The sequence below is a fragment of the Salvelinus fontinalis genome, chromosome 31 (assembly GCF_029448725.1).
Source record: "Salvelinus fontinalis isolate EN_2023a chromosome 31, ASM2944872v1, whole genome shotgun sequence".
Lineage (NCBI taxonomy): Eukaryota > Metazoa > Chordata > Actinopteri > Salmoniformes > Salmonidae > Salvelinus > Salvelinus fontinalis.
Window position 1 is genome coordinate 41,595,326 of NC_074695.1, and position 19,223 is coordinate 41,614,548.

The 19,223-nt window shown below is 41.9% G+C and overlaps 1 protein-coding gene across 1 annotated transcript in view; it reads left to right on the plus strand.

Moving 5' to 3' along the window:
• Positions 1–19,223, plus strand: part of LOC129830270 (polyhomeotic-like protein 2) — a 49,095-nt gene that overhangs the window by 14,313 nt on the left and 15,559 nt on the right. The window contains exons 2-6 of the mRNA XM_055892719.1: positions 3,267–3,486; positions 5,523–5,696; positions 10,141–10,218; positions 10,530–10,691; positions 14,474–14,563. Of these exons, the coding sequence (XP_055748694.1) occupies positions 3,328–3,486; positions 5,523–5,696; positions 10,141–10,218; positions 10,530–10,691; positions 14,474–14,563 (663 nt within the window). The 5' untranslated portion in view covers positions 3,267–3,327. The remainder of the gene's footprint in view (positions 1–3,266; positions 3,487–5,522; positions 5,697–10,140; positions 10,219–10,529; positions 10,692–14,473; positions 14,564–19,223) is intronic.

Sequence of the window (19,223 nt, forward strand, 5' to 3'; positions counted from 1 at the left end):
GATCACATCCTGGAGAGTGGTGAGGAGCTCAGGCACCATGCCCTTCGCTGCCAATGCCTCCCTGTTCCACGTCGCACTCGGTGCTCTCTCCAGGATCCGCTTTACTACTCCGGAGTGCTTACCCGTCAGAGCAGCTGCCCCATCAGTGGTCACACCAACGCACCCATCCCAAGCAAGTCCCACGGAGCCCAGATACATATCCATTTTGTTAAAGACAGCTTCTGCAGTGGTGGTGGTGGGCAAATCAGCACTAAAAAGAAACTGCTCCTCAAAGTTATGATCCCAGACGTGTCTGACATAGACCATTAGAATTGCACGGTTAGCCACATCTAAGCTGCAGTGCTTAATGGCCATTTGCACTGGCGCGTTATGTCCTCAGACATGTCCTGGAATCTCCCAAGATTTCAGTGCACATATCAATCGCAGCAGGGAGTATGAGATCCTCTGCGCTGGTGTGGGCTTTTTTGCACTTGCTTTGGGCCACAAGGTATGATGCGTGAAGTGCCTTTTCTTGTACCGTGCATACGTTGTTCAATAAATCTTGTGAGGCCTCCAGATATTGACATTACCTTTAAAAAAAGTCAGCTGTCTTATTTTTGTGGCTTAGATGCTTGGTGCCCAGATTACTTTTAATTTTGGAGGTCGGGGTGGTATTCCCGGGTTGTCTGCCTTGTTGTTGGCATTGGAAGCAGCAGTAGATGAAGAAAAAACGTGTCCATGGTTTTACTCTGACAGCTAGCCTACATGAGTTAAATGACAGCTAACTATTCACATGTGCAATGCCTGCAGAACGCATCTCCATAGTTAGCTGTCAATCAAGCTAGCTGTCAGAAGAAGATCTGTATTTTATGATTGGACGCGTCATATTTTAAACAAAACAAAACAAAGCAATGAAATCTGTAATTTCATTGGATCAATGTGTGTGTGTGGGGCGAGAACTTTATTGTATTGGTCAGTGAGTGAGTCCTGCGACCCCTTACAATCCTCCCGGGTCACGACCCCCAAGTTGAGAATCACTGGTCTAGAAGATCTAACAGTGATTTTTGGGTTACCCACAAAAACTAATTGTTGTCAGAAAATAGAAAGTGACATATTATTTGAAAGCTACAGCCCTTGTCTTTTTGAACATTGAACTCAAATCTTACTGCTGGAAATGTCATAACCCACCCCATAAAGGCCATAAATCATGTGCTATGGTCATATTCATAGAGTATGCAATATAAGTTATGTCACCAAAAGGGCAAACATTTAGTATGCACGGAGAGGGTACACCCTGATGGTCATTGTAAAGCAATGCATTTCCTTCTCCATCCACATTACCTTGTATGCATCCTCCACATGCGCCATGTTCTAGCTCATCGTTTGCAATACAAAGGTGGTAAATACATTTGAAGTTTCCTCACCTGTCTGTGTCTTATTTTTGTATATTTTTTTACTCGATAACTTGAAAGGCCTGATTCCCAATAGTTATTTTAAGATGTCAGGCTTTAAAATCCGTTCAGCCATTTTGGCACAGTGACTCACTACCTAAACCAGACTCAACTGTTTTCAAGTGGCCAAGAGACCTCGTGTTATCTCCAACTGCTCTCTAGTGGATGAACTGGGAATCAGACAGGGGATATACAGTGCCTTCAGAAAGTATTCATACCCCTTGACTCATTCCACATTTTGTTGTGTTACAGCCTGAATTCAAAATGGATGAACTGATTTTTTCTCTCACCCATCTACGTACACATAATACCCCATAATGACAAAGTGATAATATGTTTTTATTAAAAATTAAATAATGAAATATCTAATTTACATAAGTATTCACACCCCTGAGTCAATACATGTTAGAATCACCTTTGGCAGCTATTACAGCTATGAGTCTTTCTAGGTAAGTCTCGAAGAGCTTTCCACACCTGGATTTTACAATATTTGCAAAATTCTTCAAGATCTGTCAAGTTGGTTGTTGATCATTGCTGGACAGCCAATTTCAAGTCTTGATCTACATTTTCAAACCGATTTAAGTCAAAACTGTAACTATGCCACTCAGGAACATTCCATGTGCTCTTGGTAGCAACTCCAGTGTGTATTTGGCCTTGTGTTTTAGGGGAATTTCTCTCCCAGTGTCTGTTGGAAAGCAGACTGAATCAGGTTTTCCTCTAGGATTTTGCCTGTGCTTAGCTCTATTCCGTTTATTTTTATCCCCCTAGTCCTTGCTGAAGACAAGCATACCCATAACATGATGCAGTCACCGCCATGCTTGAAAATATGAAGAGTGGTACTCAGTGATGTGTTGTGTTGGATTTACCGCAAACATAATGCTTTGTATTCAGGCCACATTTTTTGCAGTTTTACTTTAGTACCTTGTTGCAAACATGATTTTTCTGGTCGGGAGGATTTCCAGGTCTGCTGATTTAGCTTATATTACTTGATGTTACCAGATCAAAGAGGAGAGTTGAGCTGACAAAGATGGGACAGACAGACAGCTGTAAACCTGTAGAAGGAAAGACAAGGCTTTGGAGAAGAGTTGCCCTGGGGTCATTTCCGGCAGGTGTTACAGCATTCCCCATTCACTTCCACTTGCCAGGGAGGAGTCGCAAAATGGAGAGCTATTTATAAATGTTGGGTTGTGATTCTCTTAGAACTATTGAGCCAGACTTAACATACAAGGCTGCGTTTACACAGGCAGACCAATTCTGATCCTTTTTTCATTCATTGGTATTTTGACCAATCAGATAAGCTCTGAATAAGATGTGATGTGAAAAGATTTTATGTGATTGGTCAAAAGACTAATTAGTGGAAAATATATTAGAATTGGGCTACCAGTATAAACTAGACTAGTTGGGAGGGATGTCATTTTTGGCTTACTAAGCAACAAAATTCAAAAATGGCCCACTAGATAACTGCAAAATGTGGCATTTATTTTCATTGTTCCAGAGAGCAATGTGGTTTAAGGCCTGTGATTCATTTTGATTGGGCTTCTCCAAGTGACTCAATAACGAGCAAATCTGTCTGTAACTCTAGTCGTTTCCCTATCACCTCTCAGAGTGGCCTGCCAGATTGGGGCTAAGGAGTCATGGCTGAGGGGGGGGGAGAGTGACCATGTTATCAACACTCTGCCTGTGTTTTATGTGTTTTGTGAGACATATGTCCACTAGCTCTGAGTGCAATATTACACCAGCCTTGCAACTTATTTTTAAATTAAAGATAAATCTCTCCACTCCCCCACCTCTCTCTCTCTCTCTCTCTCACTCTTTCTCTCGCTCTCTCTCTATCAGTTAGAGGAGTATCCGACTAAGCAGTCACTGTGGATTGTGGGAAGTGGAGGCGGAGGGCGACATGCAGAATGAGGCCCACGGCCCGGCAGCCGCCAGTGCCAGCAGCATCAGTACGACTCCCAGTGTCACCACCAGCCTGGTAACTACTAGCAGCACTGGGAGGCCAACCCTGCCCCACATCTCTGTCTACGCTGGGATCCCAGGTAGACAGACTGCTCAGGTACAGTAGTAGCAATGTTTGTATACAGTATCTCAAAAGTGTGTTCAGTGTGGTGGCATGGAGTTAGTTGAACCCTTGGGCTGTTGCTGTTGCTGTTGGTGTTGCTAATGCTGTTGTTTTCACCATTGCAACATAATCCACTTATGAATTTGGATGTTTTGCTGCATCACAACAACAGCAATATAGTGCAATAAATTGACTTTTCACACACGTAAAGCAGCATATGTCTTCAGAAAGCAATACTGTTGTAATAGGAGTTGGAGTTTGTAAGGTGTTATGAAATGGATTTGAAATGGATTTGATCTCCAACCCTGCTCAGTAGTGCAGAACAAGCACCATTTGCCAGGTCTTTACCGCCATCTAGTGGCCAGTTTAAGACTAAAGCTATCGGTTGTGAGTCCAGGATGAGTGTTCAGAGATTGTCTCACTGATGATACTAACATTGAATTATTTTCATACCAGAATATGGTATGTGTTTTTCCTCTAGAAACAGATACTTGTCACTGCTCATCGGACACGTTAATTTAAGTGGTGATTCAAAGTATATATAATATGTGTATGTGACCAATAACATTTGATTTGATTTGAAAGTGCATAAAGGTATCAGCATTAATGATGCTTCAAATACCACCCACAGCAGTCCCACCAGTTAGAGGCAAAAGGGCCTACCTGAATGAAGACTCTGTGATCCTGACTATCATATTGAGCACTGAGAATCTAGGTCACAGGTCATTGGTCAACCTCCCTCCCTCTCTCTCTCTCTCTCTCTCTCTCTCTCTCTCTCTCTCTCTCTCTCTCTCTCTCTCTCTCTCTCTCTCTCTCTCTCTCTCTCTCTCTCTCTCTCTCTCTCTCTCTCTCTCTCTCTCTCTCTCTCTCTCTCTCTCTCTCTCTCTCTCTCTCTCTCTCTCTCTCTCCCATTTGCCATGCAACTCCACATAGACTCTCAGTCAAACTGAGATGCAATGATGTCACTGGTTAATGAGGGCTCCCCATTATATGTGGGAGGGGCCAGTTAGGCTAAGGGAGAGCAGCTATTGGCTCCCAAAGGCAGAACTTCTCTCTTGTGTGGCTAGCCGGGTGCTTGGCTGGTAATTCCAGGTTGGGGAGGATTCTGTCTGAGGATCTCATAGCCCTGTAGGCGGAACTTCTATTGCAAGTGATGCCAAGTCGGTTCTAAAGAAAAATAGAGGGTCTCATCTTATTTAACTCTATGAGGAGAAAGGGGCAATCCCCTGCTATTTGATCAAGGTTTGTTTGAGTTCACTGAAGTATTTTTTTTTAAAGATCTCCAAAGTGTGGTACGTAATGAGTTTCATCTGATTACAGCGTATCTCATTGATGCTTGTTTTAATTAATCATAAAGAAACAAGTAATTGATAGTTCATTACAATGTAATTACCATTCTACTGTGTACAATCTTAGTAAATGCCTAGTCTGTATCGTAGTATAAAGTGCTACCATGAAGATGGCAAGTTTGCATGTTTTTTCAGTTGCATGGTCCTGGTCTGGTGTAAACAGGGGCCCGGCCAGTGAGGAGTGTGGAGGAAGGCAGGCAGTGATGGAGTAGGGCTGGTCCTCTAGAGGTCAGGGGGGCCTAGGAGGGGTCTGCTGGGGAATGTGGCTTGGCTGTCAGGCCTCTCTGACAGATGAGGTCTGGGTGACGGGGGAGGGGGGAGGGGGGCACTGAGCACTGCTGTCAGACACTGGCCCTCTGTCCTCCAGACTTTCTGGGGCCACCATGGAACCACAGAAATGGATGGGTGCCTTTAGGGGGGGAATTTGGGCGATATGCTTTCTGAGGTGTATTACTGTATATCCTTCTCTCTCTCTCTCCTCTCCATCTTTCACCTCTCCCTCTCTCTGTGCAGGTGATCCAACAGGTGCTGGTGATCCCTTATCTCTAATATCTATCCGTGTGTGTGTGTGTCTCTCTCTCTCTCTCACATTACTATATCTATCTATCTATCTATCTATCTCTCACTCTCTCACTCTCTCACCTTTCCATCTTTCATCTCACTCGCCCTCTCTCTGTGAAGGTGGTCCAACAGGCGCTCCACAGACAACCCAGCACGGCAGCCCAGTACCTGCAGCAGATGTATGCAGCCCAGCAGCAGCACCTCATGCTTCAGACAGCAGCCCTCCAACAGCAGCAGCAGCAGCAACTGAGCAACGCTCAGCTCCAGAGGCTAGCCGGTGTGCAACAGGTCAATGTGAGTGGTGTGTGAGTGATGTGTTTGTGTGTATATTGGAGCATTGATTGTTTGTGGCCACAGGGGACAAGGAAATTCCAGATTGCACTTTTTTATAGACACCAATACATTTGTCCCATGCAGCAATAAAAGCCTAAACTCTGATGTTGCAAACAGCATGGTAACTGAGCCATATGAACCATATGATGAAGATGACAATTCAAAGGTTTTACTGATAGAACTATCCTGGCTAAATGAAATGAAATACAGCATATTGACTGATATATTGTGTAACTGAGATGTGGTCAATCTCACCAAAGCAGGTCTTGACCGTCTCGACCCAGTTTTCTGCGAAGGTTGGCCTTGTAATACACACTGCTGTCCTGGTGCCCAAGGACTGCCTCTGTATCACAGACATACATTAACTATGTCTCCAAAGTCATGCACACTGGTGATTTCTCTTCTATAGGATGCTGTGTGTGTCAGTGTGTTCATCGACCTTTGTCCTGGACCAGGGGTTCACAACCTAGGGGAGGGACCTTCCTTGATTTGAGTGGTGAAAGAAACTGTTTCTTCTTTTTTACAATTTGCGATTCTTTATACCGATCTAAACGATGCATAAATCTGTGCTTTCAGCTGTAAAATGTCAGAGGAAGAACCGACTCTGATGCACATGGGAATATCTTTGGTTTGTCTCTATGACATTCAGATGCTGAGGTACGACCTTCTAAAGTAGAGGAGTCAAATAAATTGGACTTTGCTTGGGAAGTAATCTCATACAATGTGTGACTCTGTCGCGAACAATTGATTAAATCACATTTGGTAAAAGAGAATATGTATAATTAAATCGAGGGTTCATATAAATTATCATAATAAAACATATTTCGTAACAGAATATCATTTGGGGAAATTGGGTCTAGACTATTTTCCTTATCCATTATTAATATTATTATTAAATAGCCTACCTAAAATATGTCATGCATCTTGTTAAACTATGTAGAAGTGCAGGAAATGAACTTAAAAAAAAAAAAATCATAGGTCCCTCAAACTGAACAAACTCAATCTGGTGTTGTATTCAATATAGGCTATCTCAATAAACAATAATAAAAAATAGTGACATTTTTCAAATGTGGAAAAAGGTTGGGAACCCCTGACCTGGACCATACAGGTTGATAAGTATTGATCTCAACCCAACTGGTTTCTTTATGTCCATCTTTCAAATCTTCCTAGACAGCCATGGATTACACATTCATAATCTGATTTGCTCTCTTTAGTATTGTGTCGTTCAGTGCTCCAACGAGATAGACGAGACATTGAAAAGTGATGATTCTCGCGTGGGCTACACATTCTGGATGGATGTGTTCATTGCGAGTTGGTTCAAAAGCAACAGTATTATCAAAAAGGCATATTAATTACCTTAACAATAGGCCATTGAACCAAACAAACCCATTCAAAAACAAATAGTGTTACAGTTACATGCTCGTTTTTTGAGCATTTATTGTTTTAATCAACATTTCAAAACAAGGCATGGGTTCTATTGACTAGCTAGCTGATAGACTGCCGAAAAGACTTCCACACTTCGCCTCCCTTCCCTCCATGTTTACCTGCGATGGGAGCTGCTTCCTGTGGGCTAATGTGTGGATTGATGGAGAGCCCTCTGTGCCTCTCTCTGTCTCTCTCTCTCTCTCTGAGAATTCCCCCAGGCTTCCTGAGCTCTGACAGTGATGAATGTCTGTGTACCCGGAAGACTGCAAGGCATATACCAGTGCCAAGGGAACCACAGCACACGACATACCTACTATACAGTGAGGTCCAAAAGGATTTGGATAGTGACATTTTTTGTTGTTGTTTTGGCTCTGTGCTTCAGCACTTTGGATTTGAAATGAGACAATGACTATGAGGTTAAACGGCAGACTATCATATATTCGTATATATTCATCCATTTCGGGTGAATCGTTTTGAAATTACAGTGGTTACATCAAGCTTGTGTCTACAAACTTGTTGGATGCATTTGCAGTTTGTTTTGGTTGTTTTAGATCATTTTGTGCCCTATAGAAATGACTAGAAAATAGTGTATTGTGTCATTTTGGAGTCACTGTTATTGTAAATAAGGATAGATGTTTCTAAACACTTCTAACTTAATATGGATGCTACCATGATTACGGATGAATGGAGTCCATGTCCTGACTTATGTCTCAGTCTCTCTATCCTGGGGTTCAGGGTAATAACTTTTGTTTAGATGCCTGTGAGAAATTGCAGTGCCATAGACATGGACCTCAATAGTGTGATGTTGAATTGAGTGTGTATCTCAGTAGGAATGGTTTATAGTTAAAGGTCAATAAAAAAAAAAAAGTCTTAATATCAAATCATTTCTGGGTAACAATGAAGTACCTTACTGTGATTATTTTTTATTATTATTTTCAATTTTCAACTGAACACTATCTTTCTTATTGGTCTGTTAACTATGTCACCCGGCAGGCTAAAACTCCATCCCACCAAAACTATTCAAACAGCTCTTCCACTAAAAGGGCATTATCCTCATTTTCATCATATATACTACCGGTCAAAAGTTTTAGAACACCTACTCAAGGATTTTTCTTTAGTTTTGCTCTTTTATATATTGTAGAATAATAGTGAAGACATCAAAACCATGAAATAACACATATGGAATCATGTAGTAACCAAAAAAGTGTTAAACAAATCAAAATATATTTTATATTTGAGATTCTTCAAATAGCCACTCTTTGCCTTGATGACAGCTTTGCACACTCTTGGCATTCTCTCAACCAACTTCATGAGGTAGTCACCTGGAATGCATTTAAATTAACAGGTGTGCCTTCTTAAAAGTTAATTTGTGGAACTTCTTTCCTTAATGCATTTGAGCCAATCAGTTGTGTAGCGACAAGGTAGGGGGGTATACAGAAGATAGCCCTATTTGGTAAAATACCAAGTCCATATTATGGCAAGAACAGCTCAAATAAGCAAACGGAAATGACAGTTCATCATTACCTTAAGACACGAAGGTCAGTCAATACGGAACATTTCAAGTGCAGTCGCAAAAATACCAGGAAGAGTAGCTGCTGCCTTGGCGATCCCTAATAAATACAAATACAAATTACAGCTATAGCTAAAGAGCACTAGTGGTTGCTCACTACTAGGCATGTAAAGACATCCATATCGTTTACCCTCACATATTTAATTTATTTATTTTTAATCCCAGCCCCCGTCCCCGCAGGAGGCCTTTTGCCTTTTGGTAGGCCATCATTGTAAATAAGAATTTGTTCTTAATAACTGACTTGCCTAGTTAAATAAAGGTGAAATAAATTTTTAAAATGTAAAATAACAAATTGCTCTCCATCAGTATGAGACCTGGCTGGTTAAAATGGGCTCTTGATGGATGACTAGTCCCTCCCTGGGGGCACAATCATCTTACACTATGAGGGTATTTACACTCTATTAGAGAAGAGCTACACCTGGGGGCTAAGTCTCTGTCCGTTACTCTTTGGTCTGTATTGGGATTTCCCTACGTAGTGGCAAATAGCAAATACTTATAAGAAGAAAAGTAGGTAAGTAGCCTTGTCCGAGCCAGAATGGCCCATAGAGCAGGAGTGTATTTCCTGTTTCTGTAACCTGAGGCGGCTTGATGTAAAAGTACGCTACTTATAAGGGACACCATAAATAATTGTTTAGTATATTTATCCTTTATTTCATTAGGCAAGTCAGTTAAGATCAAATTCTTGTATACAATGACAGCCTACCAGAGAACAGTGGGTTAACTGCTGTCACGTTCCTGACCTGTTTTCTGTTGTTTTTTATGTGTGTGATGGTCAGGGCGTGAGTTTTGGGTGGGCAGTCTATGTTTTCCGTTTCTATGTTGGTTTTGGGTTGCCTGGTATGGCTCTTGATTAGAGGCAGGTGTTTTGCGTTTTCCTCTAATTGAGAGTCATATTAAGGTAGGGTGTTCTCACTGTTTGTTTGTGGGTGATTGTCTTCCATGTCAGTGTATGTGCGCACCATACGGGACTGTTTCATTGTCGTTAGGTATTTGTAGTCTGTTCCTGTTTGTGCGTTCTCCACGTTGTATGTAAGTTCGTGTCCAGGTCAGTTTACTTCGTTTTGTTGTTTTGTAAAGTATCAAGTGTTCTTCGTGTGTTTAGTTTCGTCTTGTTTATTAAAATTCATTATGTATTCACAACCCGCTGCATTTTGGTCTTTCGATCCTTCTCTCCTCTCCTCGTTTGAGGAGGAGGATTACAACACCCGTTACAACTGCCTTGTTCAGGGGCAGAACAACAGATTTTTATCTTGTCAGCTCATTCAAACCAGCAACCTTTCAGTTACTGGCCCAACACTCTAACCACTAGGCTACCTGCTGCCCCAACCACTAGGCTACCTGCAGGATGGCACAAATTATTGATTGTTAGTTTTGATATTGGTACCTTTCTTAATTTCCTTAATTTCCCAGGCTACCATAGTGGCAGGAAGACAGAGCTCCGACCAGAATTGGACCTCCTCTCACCAGACATGTTCCACACAGTCCACTGTGAGTGGAACTGTTTTAATAAAGCTGTTTGTCTGTAGCTAGTCCACTGATTTGAATGACTGTCCCTGTTTCTGTCTGCTTGTGTCCTTGTGACCTAGATTATCTTTGTGTGCTACATGTCTGTCAGCATGTCTGTTCCTGCATCTTTATCGTTTGCATCTTTATGACTTGATTATATCTATGGCATGAGGGCATGTTCATGAGTGGGCAACCTTACAGAACGTTCATAAAATATACATATTAACAGATATGATTGAAATTGTGTTAGTTCTTCTACAAGTTAAAGTCATTACAGCACACCCCTCTCCCAGGTAAACCCGGCCACACCTCCAGCAGCGGCCCAGATAATCAGCAGAGTCCAGAGCGTTAGCTCCACTCCCACCTGTATCCCCCAGCAGGCTGTGCTCCTCGGCAACGCCTCCAGCCTCGTCCTCACCGCCAGCCAAGCTCAGATGTATCTGCGGGCTCAGATGGTAAGAGAGTGGCACGTGCGCACACATTTGTCCTACCTATTTCACCGCTGATTGAATGGTCTATAGTCATCTCCTCTCCACACAACTAGATGGGCCTCATCTGAATAGTAAAGGAACGTTTTGCTCAATCTACTCAAATCTAATGTTATTGATCGCATACACGTTTAGCAGATGTTATTGCGGGTGTAGCGAAATGCTTTTGTTCCTAGCAGTAATATCTAACAATACACAACAATACACTTTGGTCAACCGTGGGGTGTTGGGTGGAGCGCACAGAGACGGACACAGAGACAGTGAGGTTCTAGTCAGAAAACACGACTTTACTAGGTAACAAAAATAAATGTAACAACAAAATAACTTAGGGTTGGCTCGGTCCTTCTTCTCATATTAGGCTCCGTGCCTCATTCCTCTCTGTAGGCTCACTCCTTGACTCTTACTTTTTCTCTCCCACGGGGTGCCATTGTGCTCCATTTATGTGGCCTGCACGGCTGGTTGGCATTCTATCCCTAATTACCTCTAATTGGTGCCGTCAGGGTGCCCAGCCTGGGTACTCCCAACAGAGTGGGCCAATGTCCCAGCATGTACCTCCCCTCTATCACCAACCCCCAGGGTAGACCTGCCGGGATACCACAACACACAAATATAAAAGTAAAATAATGGAATTAAGAAATATAGAAATATTAGGACGAGCAATGTCGGAGTCCGGAGTATAAATAAATATATATTATTTGTATTTATTAATGATTAAATCATTTCCTAATCAATCTACAAACAATACCCCATAATGACAAAGCAAAAACTGTTTTATTTTTTTTATTTTTGCAAATGTATTACAAATAAAAAAATGAGATGACATTTACATAAGTATTCAGACCCTTTACTCAGTACTTTGTTGAAGCACGTTTGGCAGCGATTACAGCCTCGAGTCTTCTTGGGTATGATGCTATAAGCTTGTCACACTTGTATTTGGGGAGTTGCTCCCATTCTTCTCTGCAGATCCTCTCAAGATCTGTCAGGTTGGATGGGGAGCGTCGCTGCACAGCGATTTTCAGGTCTCTCCAGAGATGTTCGATCGGGCTCAAGTCCCGGCTCCAGCTGGGCCACTCAAGGACATTCAGACACTTGTCCCGAAGCCACTCCTGCGTTGTCTTGGCTGTGTGCTTAGTGTTGTCCTGTTGGAAGGTGAACCTTCACCCCAGTCTGAGGTCTTGAGCACGCTGGAGCAGGTTATCATCAAGAATTTCTATGTACTTTGCTCCGTTCATCTTCCCCTCAATCCTGACTAGTCTCCCTGTCCCTGCCACTGAAAACATCCCCACAGCATGATGCTGCCACTACCATGCTTCAGCGTAGGGATGGTGCAGGTTTCCTCCAGACGTGAGGCTTGGCATTTAGGCCAAAGAGCAACTTGGTTTTATCAGACCAGAGAATCTTGTTTCTCATGGTCTGTGAGTCCTTTAGGTGCCTTTTGGCAAACTCCATGGGCAGTCTCCCTGACCAAGGCCCTGACATTCCCAGTGAGTCAGAAGTTTACATACACTCAATTAGTATTTGGTAGCATTGCTTTTAAATGGTTTAACTTGGGTCAAATGTTTCGAATAGCCTTCCACAACCTTCCCACAATAAGTTGAGTGAATTTTGGCCCATTCCTCCTGACAGTGCTGGTTTAACTGAGTCAGGTTTGTAGGCCTCCTTGCTCACACACGCTTTTTCAGTTCTGCTCACACATTTTCTATAGGATTGAGGTCAGGGCTTTGTGATGGTCACTCCAATACCTTGACTTTGTCTTTAAGCCATTTTGCCACAACTTTGGAAGTATGCTTGGGGTCATTGTCTATTTGGAAGACCTTTGCAACCAAGCTTTAACTTCCTGACTGATGTCTTGAGATGTTGCTTCAATATACCCACATCATTTTCTTTCCTCATGATGCCATCTATTTTGTGAAGTGCACCAGTCCCTCCTGCAGCAAAGCACCCCCACAACATGATGCTGCCACCCCCGTGCTTCACGGTTGGGATGATGTTCTTCGGCTTGCAAGCCTCCCCCTTTTTCCTACAAACACAATGATGGTCATTATGGCCAAACAGTTCTATTTTTGTTTCATCAGACCAGAGGACATTTCTCCAAAAATGATCTTTGTCCCCATGTGCAGTTGCAAACCGTAGTCTGGCTTTTATATGGCGGTTTTGGAGCAGTGGCTTCTTCCTGCTGAGTGGCCTTTCAGGTTCTGTCGATATAGGACTCGTTTTACTGTGGATATAGATGCTTTTGTACCTTTTTCCTCCAGCATCTTCACAAGGTCCTTTGCTGTTGTTCTGTGATTGATTTGCACTTTTCACACCAAAGTGCGTTAATCTCTAGAAGACAGAGTGGTAAGACGGCTGCATGGTCCCATGGTGTTTAGACTTGCGGATGAACCAGACTTGTGAAGGTCCACAATTTTTTTTGAGGTCTTGGCTGATTTCTTTAGATTTTCCATGATGTCAAGCAAAGAGGCACTGAGTTTGAAGGTAGGCCTTGAAATACATCGACAGTTACACCTCCAATTGACTCAAATGATGTCAATTAGCCTATCAGAAGCTTCTAAAGTGAAAATCTGTCTGTCAACAATTTTTGGAAAAATTAATTGTCATGCACAAAGTAGATGTCCTAACTGACTTGCCAAAACTATAGTTTGTTAACAAGAAATTTGTGGAGTGGTTGAAAAACGAGTTTTAATGACTCCAACCTAAGTGTATGGTAGTCTGGCTGTATGTAAACATCCGACTTCAACTGTATAGTATATCTGAAGAATACGTAGGATAGAATATAGGGCCTCCCGGGTGGCGCACAATTGCATCGCAGTGCTAGCTGTGCCACCAGAGATTCTGGGTTCGAGCCCAGGCTCTGTCGCAGCTGGCCGCGACCGGGAGGTCCATGGGGCGACGCACAATTGACCCAGCGCCGTCCGGGTTTGGCCGGCAGGGATATCCTTGTCTCATCGTGCACTAGCGACTCCTGTGATGGGCCGGGCACAGTGCACGCTGACCAGGTCACCAGGTGTTTCCTCTGACACATTGGTGCGGCTGGCTTCCGGGTTGGATGTGCATTGTGTCAAGAAGCAGTGTGGCTAGGTTGGGTTGTGTTTCGCAGGACGCATGGCTCTTGACCTTTTTCTCTCCTGAGTCCGTACGGGAGTTGCAGCAATGAGACAAGACTGTAACTACTACCAATTGGGGTAAAGAAAGAACAGAATATGTACAGCAATAGTTGAATAGGATGGACTTGACTAGAATAGAGTACTCTGTTTTCCATATGATTTAATATTATGATTTCCTTCATGTGGCCAGGGTATAGATATGTGGCACAGCAGAGGGTAATTTAGAAGGAAAACAAGACTCAAAAGTTGAGTGTCAGTTATGTTTTTACTGGCAGATATACTGAGGTTCCTCGTATGATTTTTTTTTTTGGACAGGAGCCATAATGAATAGTAATGTTTTTTGTTGTTGACAACTCTTTCCTCTCTTAAACCATCAAGCATCCTTGAGTTGCTATCCATCTTAGATCAGAATAACACAGTGCAAGGCTGCACATGGCTGGCCTTGTTCAAAATCAAATTGCTGCCAGGGAAGAAAATGCCTTAGCCATGTAATTCATGGATGGCAAGATTCAGTTGAAAGAGCTTTGTTACTGTTATTTTTTTGGCCTCAATAGCTCAGTGGGATAACACCAACTTTAGCTGAGGGCTTAGCTGGTACTAATTTGGAGCAGTCTTAGTGCCAATATTTTTTTGTTCTTCCAGCTCATCTTCACCCCAACTGCAGCTGTTGCCACTGTCCAATCACCAGCCTCATCACAGTCTGCCACCAACCAACAGTCTGCTAGTGCACAGGTAATATTCACCACACACAACCCCAATGAGCACACACATGGATACAATTATATATATGTTTTACCTTTTTTTAACTAGGCAAGTCAGTTAAGAACAAATTCTTATTTACAATGACGGCCTACACTGGCCAAACCTGGTGATGCTGGGCCAATTGTGCACAGCCCAATGGGACTCCCAATCACATCCGGTTGTGATACAGCCTGGAATTGAACCAGGGTCTTAGACCGCTGCACCACTCGGAAGTCCTACTATGGGAGAATCACAATTGGTTTTTCTCGCCTCCTCTCCTCCATCTGCAAGGAGAGGAAACGTGGAAACAAATGAGCTTGTATGAATTGAGACTGTCCTTCTCCAATCACAGGTCATCAGGCAAATTATGTTTACAGGGGCAGAATCCCCAAATAAATATGTAAAGTGATAATAACAGATTTAGCTAGTTGTGCAAGACATTTTACAGATAAAAGGATGAGTAAAATATTGTTTTTAAATGTGTGCATGTATTTCTCCTCTGAGAAAAAAAGAGCTGATTCAAAGGGGGTGTGGCGCATTTCAAAACGCTTCTGCGATAAGGAGCCGAGAGGATACACTTATGCTTCCTCGGTGGGAGGAGTCTATCGAGGAGGGGACGACACTCCTTTTTATTTTTTTTACCTTTATTTAACTAGGCAAGTCAGTTAAGAACAAATTTTTATTTGCCGTGGTGTAGTTCTATTTTTGAATTTGTCAATGAAAGTTTGTAGCCTACTGACAGATGTAGCCTATTGAATATCATTGTAGAATAGACCTATGCATAAAATGCTTCATCCATTTGCAACGTCTGCCTATGCCCACATTGTTTCAAGAATATTTTATATTTTTAATACGCCAAACACTGTTAGGTATACCTAATATCCAAATAGGCCAGCATCTCTGTCAACATATAGAATTATCATTCAAGATTTTACCGGTGAAATGTCCAAACTGCATGCCAACAATTTGATCTCAATCAGTTTCATGGGAATATGCCTTTAGATCTTCTGACTGTTTCGTGAGCGAAGAAGCCCTTTCCTGCAGTCAAATGACCAAATCGCCCTCTAGTGGCCTCATGGGTGGAGTGTTATTCATATTTTTCATAATTGTATAATTAATGGAGAACTTTTTACCACCGAAAATACAGTATTTCTATGTCAAGCGATTCAGTTATATTTCAGTCTTCTGTGATGTACAGTACCAGTCAAAAGTTTGGACACACCTACTCATACAAGGGTTTTTCTTTATTTTTACAATTTTCTACATTGTAGAATAATAATGAAGACATCAAAACTTTGAAAAAACACATATGGAATCATGTAGTACCCCAAAAGTGTTATATTGAGATTTTTTTTTAAATATCCACCATTTGCCTTTATGACAGCTTTGCACACTCTTGGCATTCTCTCAACCAGCTGCATGAGGTAGTCCCCTGGAATGCATTTCAATTAACAGGTGTGCCTTGTTAAAATATAATTTGTGGAATTTCTTTCCTTCTTAGTGTTTGAGCCAATCAGTTGTGTTGTGTCAAGGTAGGGGGGTATACAGAAGATAGCCCTATTTGGTAAAAGACCAAGTCCATATTATGGCAAGAACAGCTCAAATAATCAAAGAGAAACGACAGTCCATCATTACTTTAAGACATGAAGGTCAGTCAATGCGGAACAATTCAAGAACTTTGAAAGTTTCTTCAAGCGCAGTCGCAAAAACCATCAAGAGCTATGATATCAAGCAATCAAGCACTGGCTCTCATGAAGACCACCACAGGAAAAGAAGACCCAGAGTTACCTATGCTGCAGAGGATAAGTTCATTAGAGTTACCAGCCTCAGATATCGCCAATTAACTGCACCTCAGATTGCAGCCCAAATAAATGCTTCACAGAGTTCAAGTAGCAGACACATCTGAATATCAACTGTTCAGAGGAGACTGTGTGAATCAATCCTTCATGTTCGAATTGCTGCAAAGAAACCACTTCTAAAAGGGCACCAATAAGAAGAAGAGACTTGCTTAGGCCAAAAAATACAAGCAATGGACATTAGACCGGTGGAAATCTGTCCTTTGGTCTGATGAGTCCAAATGTGAGATTTTTGGTTCCAACCGCTGTGTCTTTGTGAGATGCAAAGTAGGTGAACTGACGATCTCTGCACGTGTGGTTCCCACTGTGAAGCATGGAGGAGGAGGTGTGATGGGTGTGGGTGTGCTTTGCTGCTGATACTGTCAGTGATTTATTTAGAATTCAATTGATTTAGAATTCCCATCTAGTTTGCACTTAGTGGGACTATCATTTGTTTTTCAACAGGACAATGAACCAAAACACACCTCCAGGTTGTGTAAGGGCTATTTGACCAAGAAGGAGAGTGATGGAGTGCTGCATTAAATGACCTGGCCTCCGAAATCATCCAACCTCAACCCAATTGAGATGGTTTGGGATGAGTTGGACCTCAGAGTGAAGGAAAGCAGCCAGCAAGTAATCAGGATATGTGGGCACTCCTTCAAGACTGTTGGAAAAATATTCCTCATGAAGCTGGTTGAGAGAATGCCAAGCGTGTGCAAAGCTGTCATCAAGGCAAAGGGTGGCTACTTTGAAGAATCTAAAATATCAAATATATTTTGATTTGTTTAACACTTTTTTGCTTACTACATGATTCCATATGTGTTATTTCATAGTTTTGATGTCTCCACTATTATTCTACAAAGTTGAAAATAGTAAAAATAAAGAAAACCCCTTGAATGAGAATGTGTCCAAACCTTTGTTTGGTACTGTATATAAAGTATAATATTGGGATGCAAACTCAAAACTGAGTACATGTCGCGCCCTGACCATAGAGAGCTGTTTATTCTCTATGTTGGTTGGGCGTGATAGTGACTAGGGTGGGTCATCTAGGTGATTAATGGTTTATGTTGGCCTGGTATGCTTCCCAATCAGAGACAGCTGTTGTTGTCTCTGATTAGGGATCATATTTAGGTAGCCATTTTCCCCATTGTGTTTGTGGGATCTTGTCTACAGATAGTTACCTGTGTGCACACCAGTAGCGTCACGGTTTGTTTGGTGAGTTTCTGTTTATTAAAAGATGTGGAACTCTACTCACGCTGCGCCTTGGTCCATTCATTACAATACAATTCAACTCTATATCTGACATGGTATGGATGTCTTTTTTTAAATTGCATAACCATGTGTGTGAGGTGTATACTTTTGTTTCAAAGTAGATTTGTTTGACTACCAAGAAACACTGTGACAATGATTTAGCCCACTATAGTAAAATGATAACTGTAGTCATGTGTGCAGAGGCCCATCGGTCAGAGGCTTGACCACTTTGAGCGGGCAAAATCCAATGTAGAACAGCCAGACAGAACTCTACCAGGGCTTGCTAAAATGACTTCAAAACAGTTTGTTATGGATTTGGTGCTTACTGTCCAAGTGATTAGCTTACATAAACGTACCACCTCTATTGCACATGTAGACAAACTGATCCACCGCATGAACCAACGAGATATAGGATCCAAATTCACTGCGTGTCTGCCTTGATGTTCGTAAAGCTATTCGCACCCCTTCTTGCGCAGTGGAATCCAGAATTATATGTGATTAGTTGGTTACGGTGCTGCCCTTTGCGTCACGATTCGAAGGGCGCTCCAATCAATTAAAATAACCCTCATCAAGATCTGTTGCCTACGCCTAATAGTTCTACTACAAATAGAAGATTATCACCTCTCAGTGGTGCTCATTTAGTGACGTTAAATAGAAGCTGAGTCAACGTCTCGCAAGATCACATAATGATTAATTTTTATTTTACAAGACAGAACATAATATAATAGTATGTCTATAATATGATACACCAAAAACACCTGCTCAGTCATTTCTATTCTGAAGCTGAATTGTAAAAACTTGGAATTCCAAGTTGGATGACCATTCAAAAGATTTTCTAAGCTGTGTTTTCATGAGTTGTTTTGAACTCAAGTCATACGTCGGAGCTTTGTGTTCCGTTATTTTGAACGCGGAATTATTCATCACTGGTGCCACAACCAGAGTGAAGACGGGGAAGAAACATTTACCTACAGATGCAGGATCTTAATTTGATCACTTTTGTTGCTGAGAATTTTCCTGCAATGCACGAAATGCAAACTTGTAGTCTATTTGAGTTTTAAAAAAGCATTAAAGTTAGTCATTTCCACTTAATTTCAGACTTGATTTGCCCCAACGAAAAATGTATCAACCCCTACAAAAATTCCATTAATTATAATACACACAATAATTCACCTTTCCTGTTGCTGCAGGTTTCTTTTCCTGCTGTAACAAACTGGCTGAAATTAAGATCCTACATCTGTATCTATAGGCTGCTAAAGCCTACAGATTTATTTGTTTGTCATTCTATCGTTTTCATGGTATTTTAGTGGTGACTAAATACCATTTATTTAGAATTAATTTTCCATAAGTATTTTCACCAGCTCTGACTATTCGCAAATTGACAAGTGAGGGAGTACCGCTCCCCCACGCTATGGCAGCACCACTCCCTGCTCCTTTGTTTGCCTACTAATGAATTGTCACTCCTCGAACACACATTGGTTTCCGGGTCACGGAGGAGTCGAGGAGAAAACAGACTTTTGTCCAATCGGAATTTTTCCTATGATGACGTTTTAAAATCTAATTTTCCC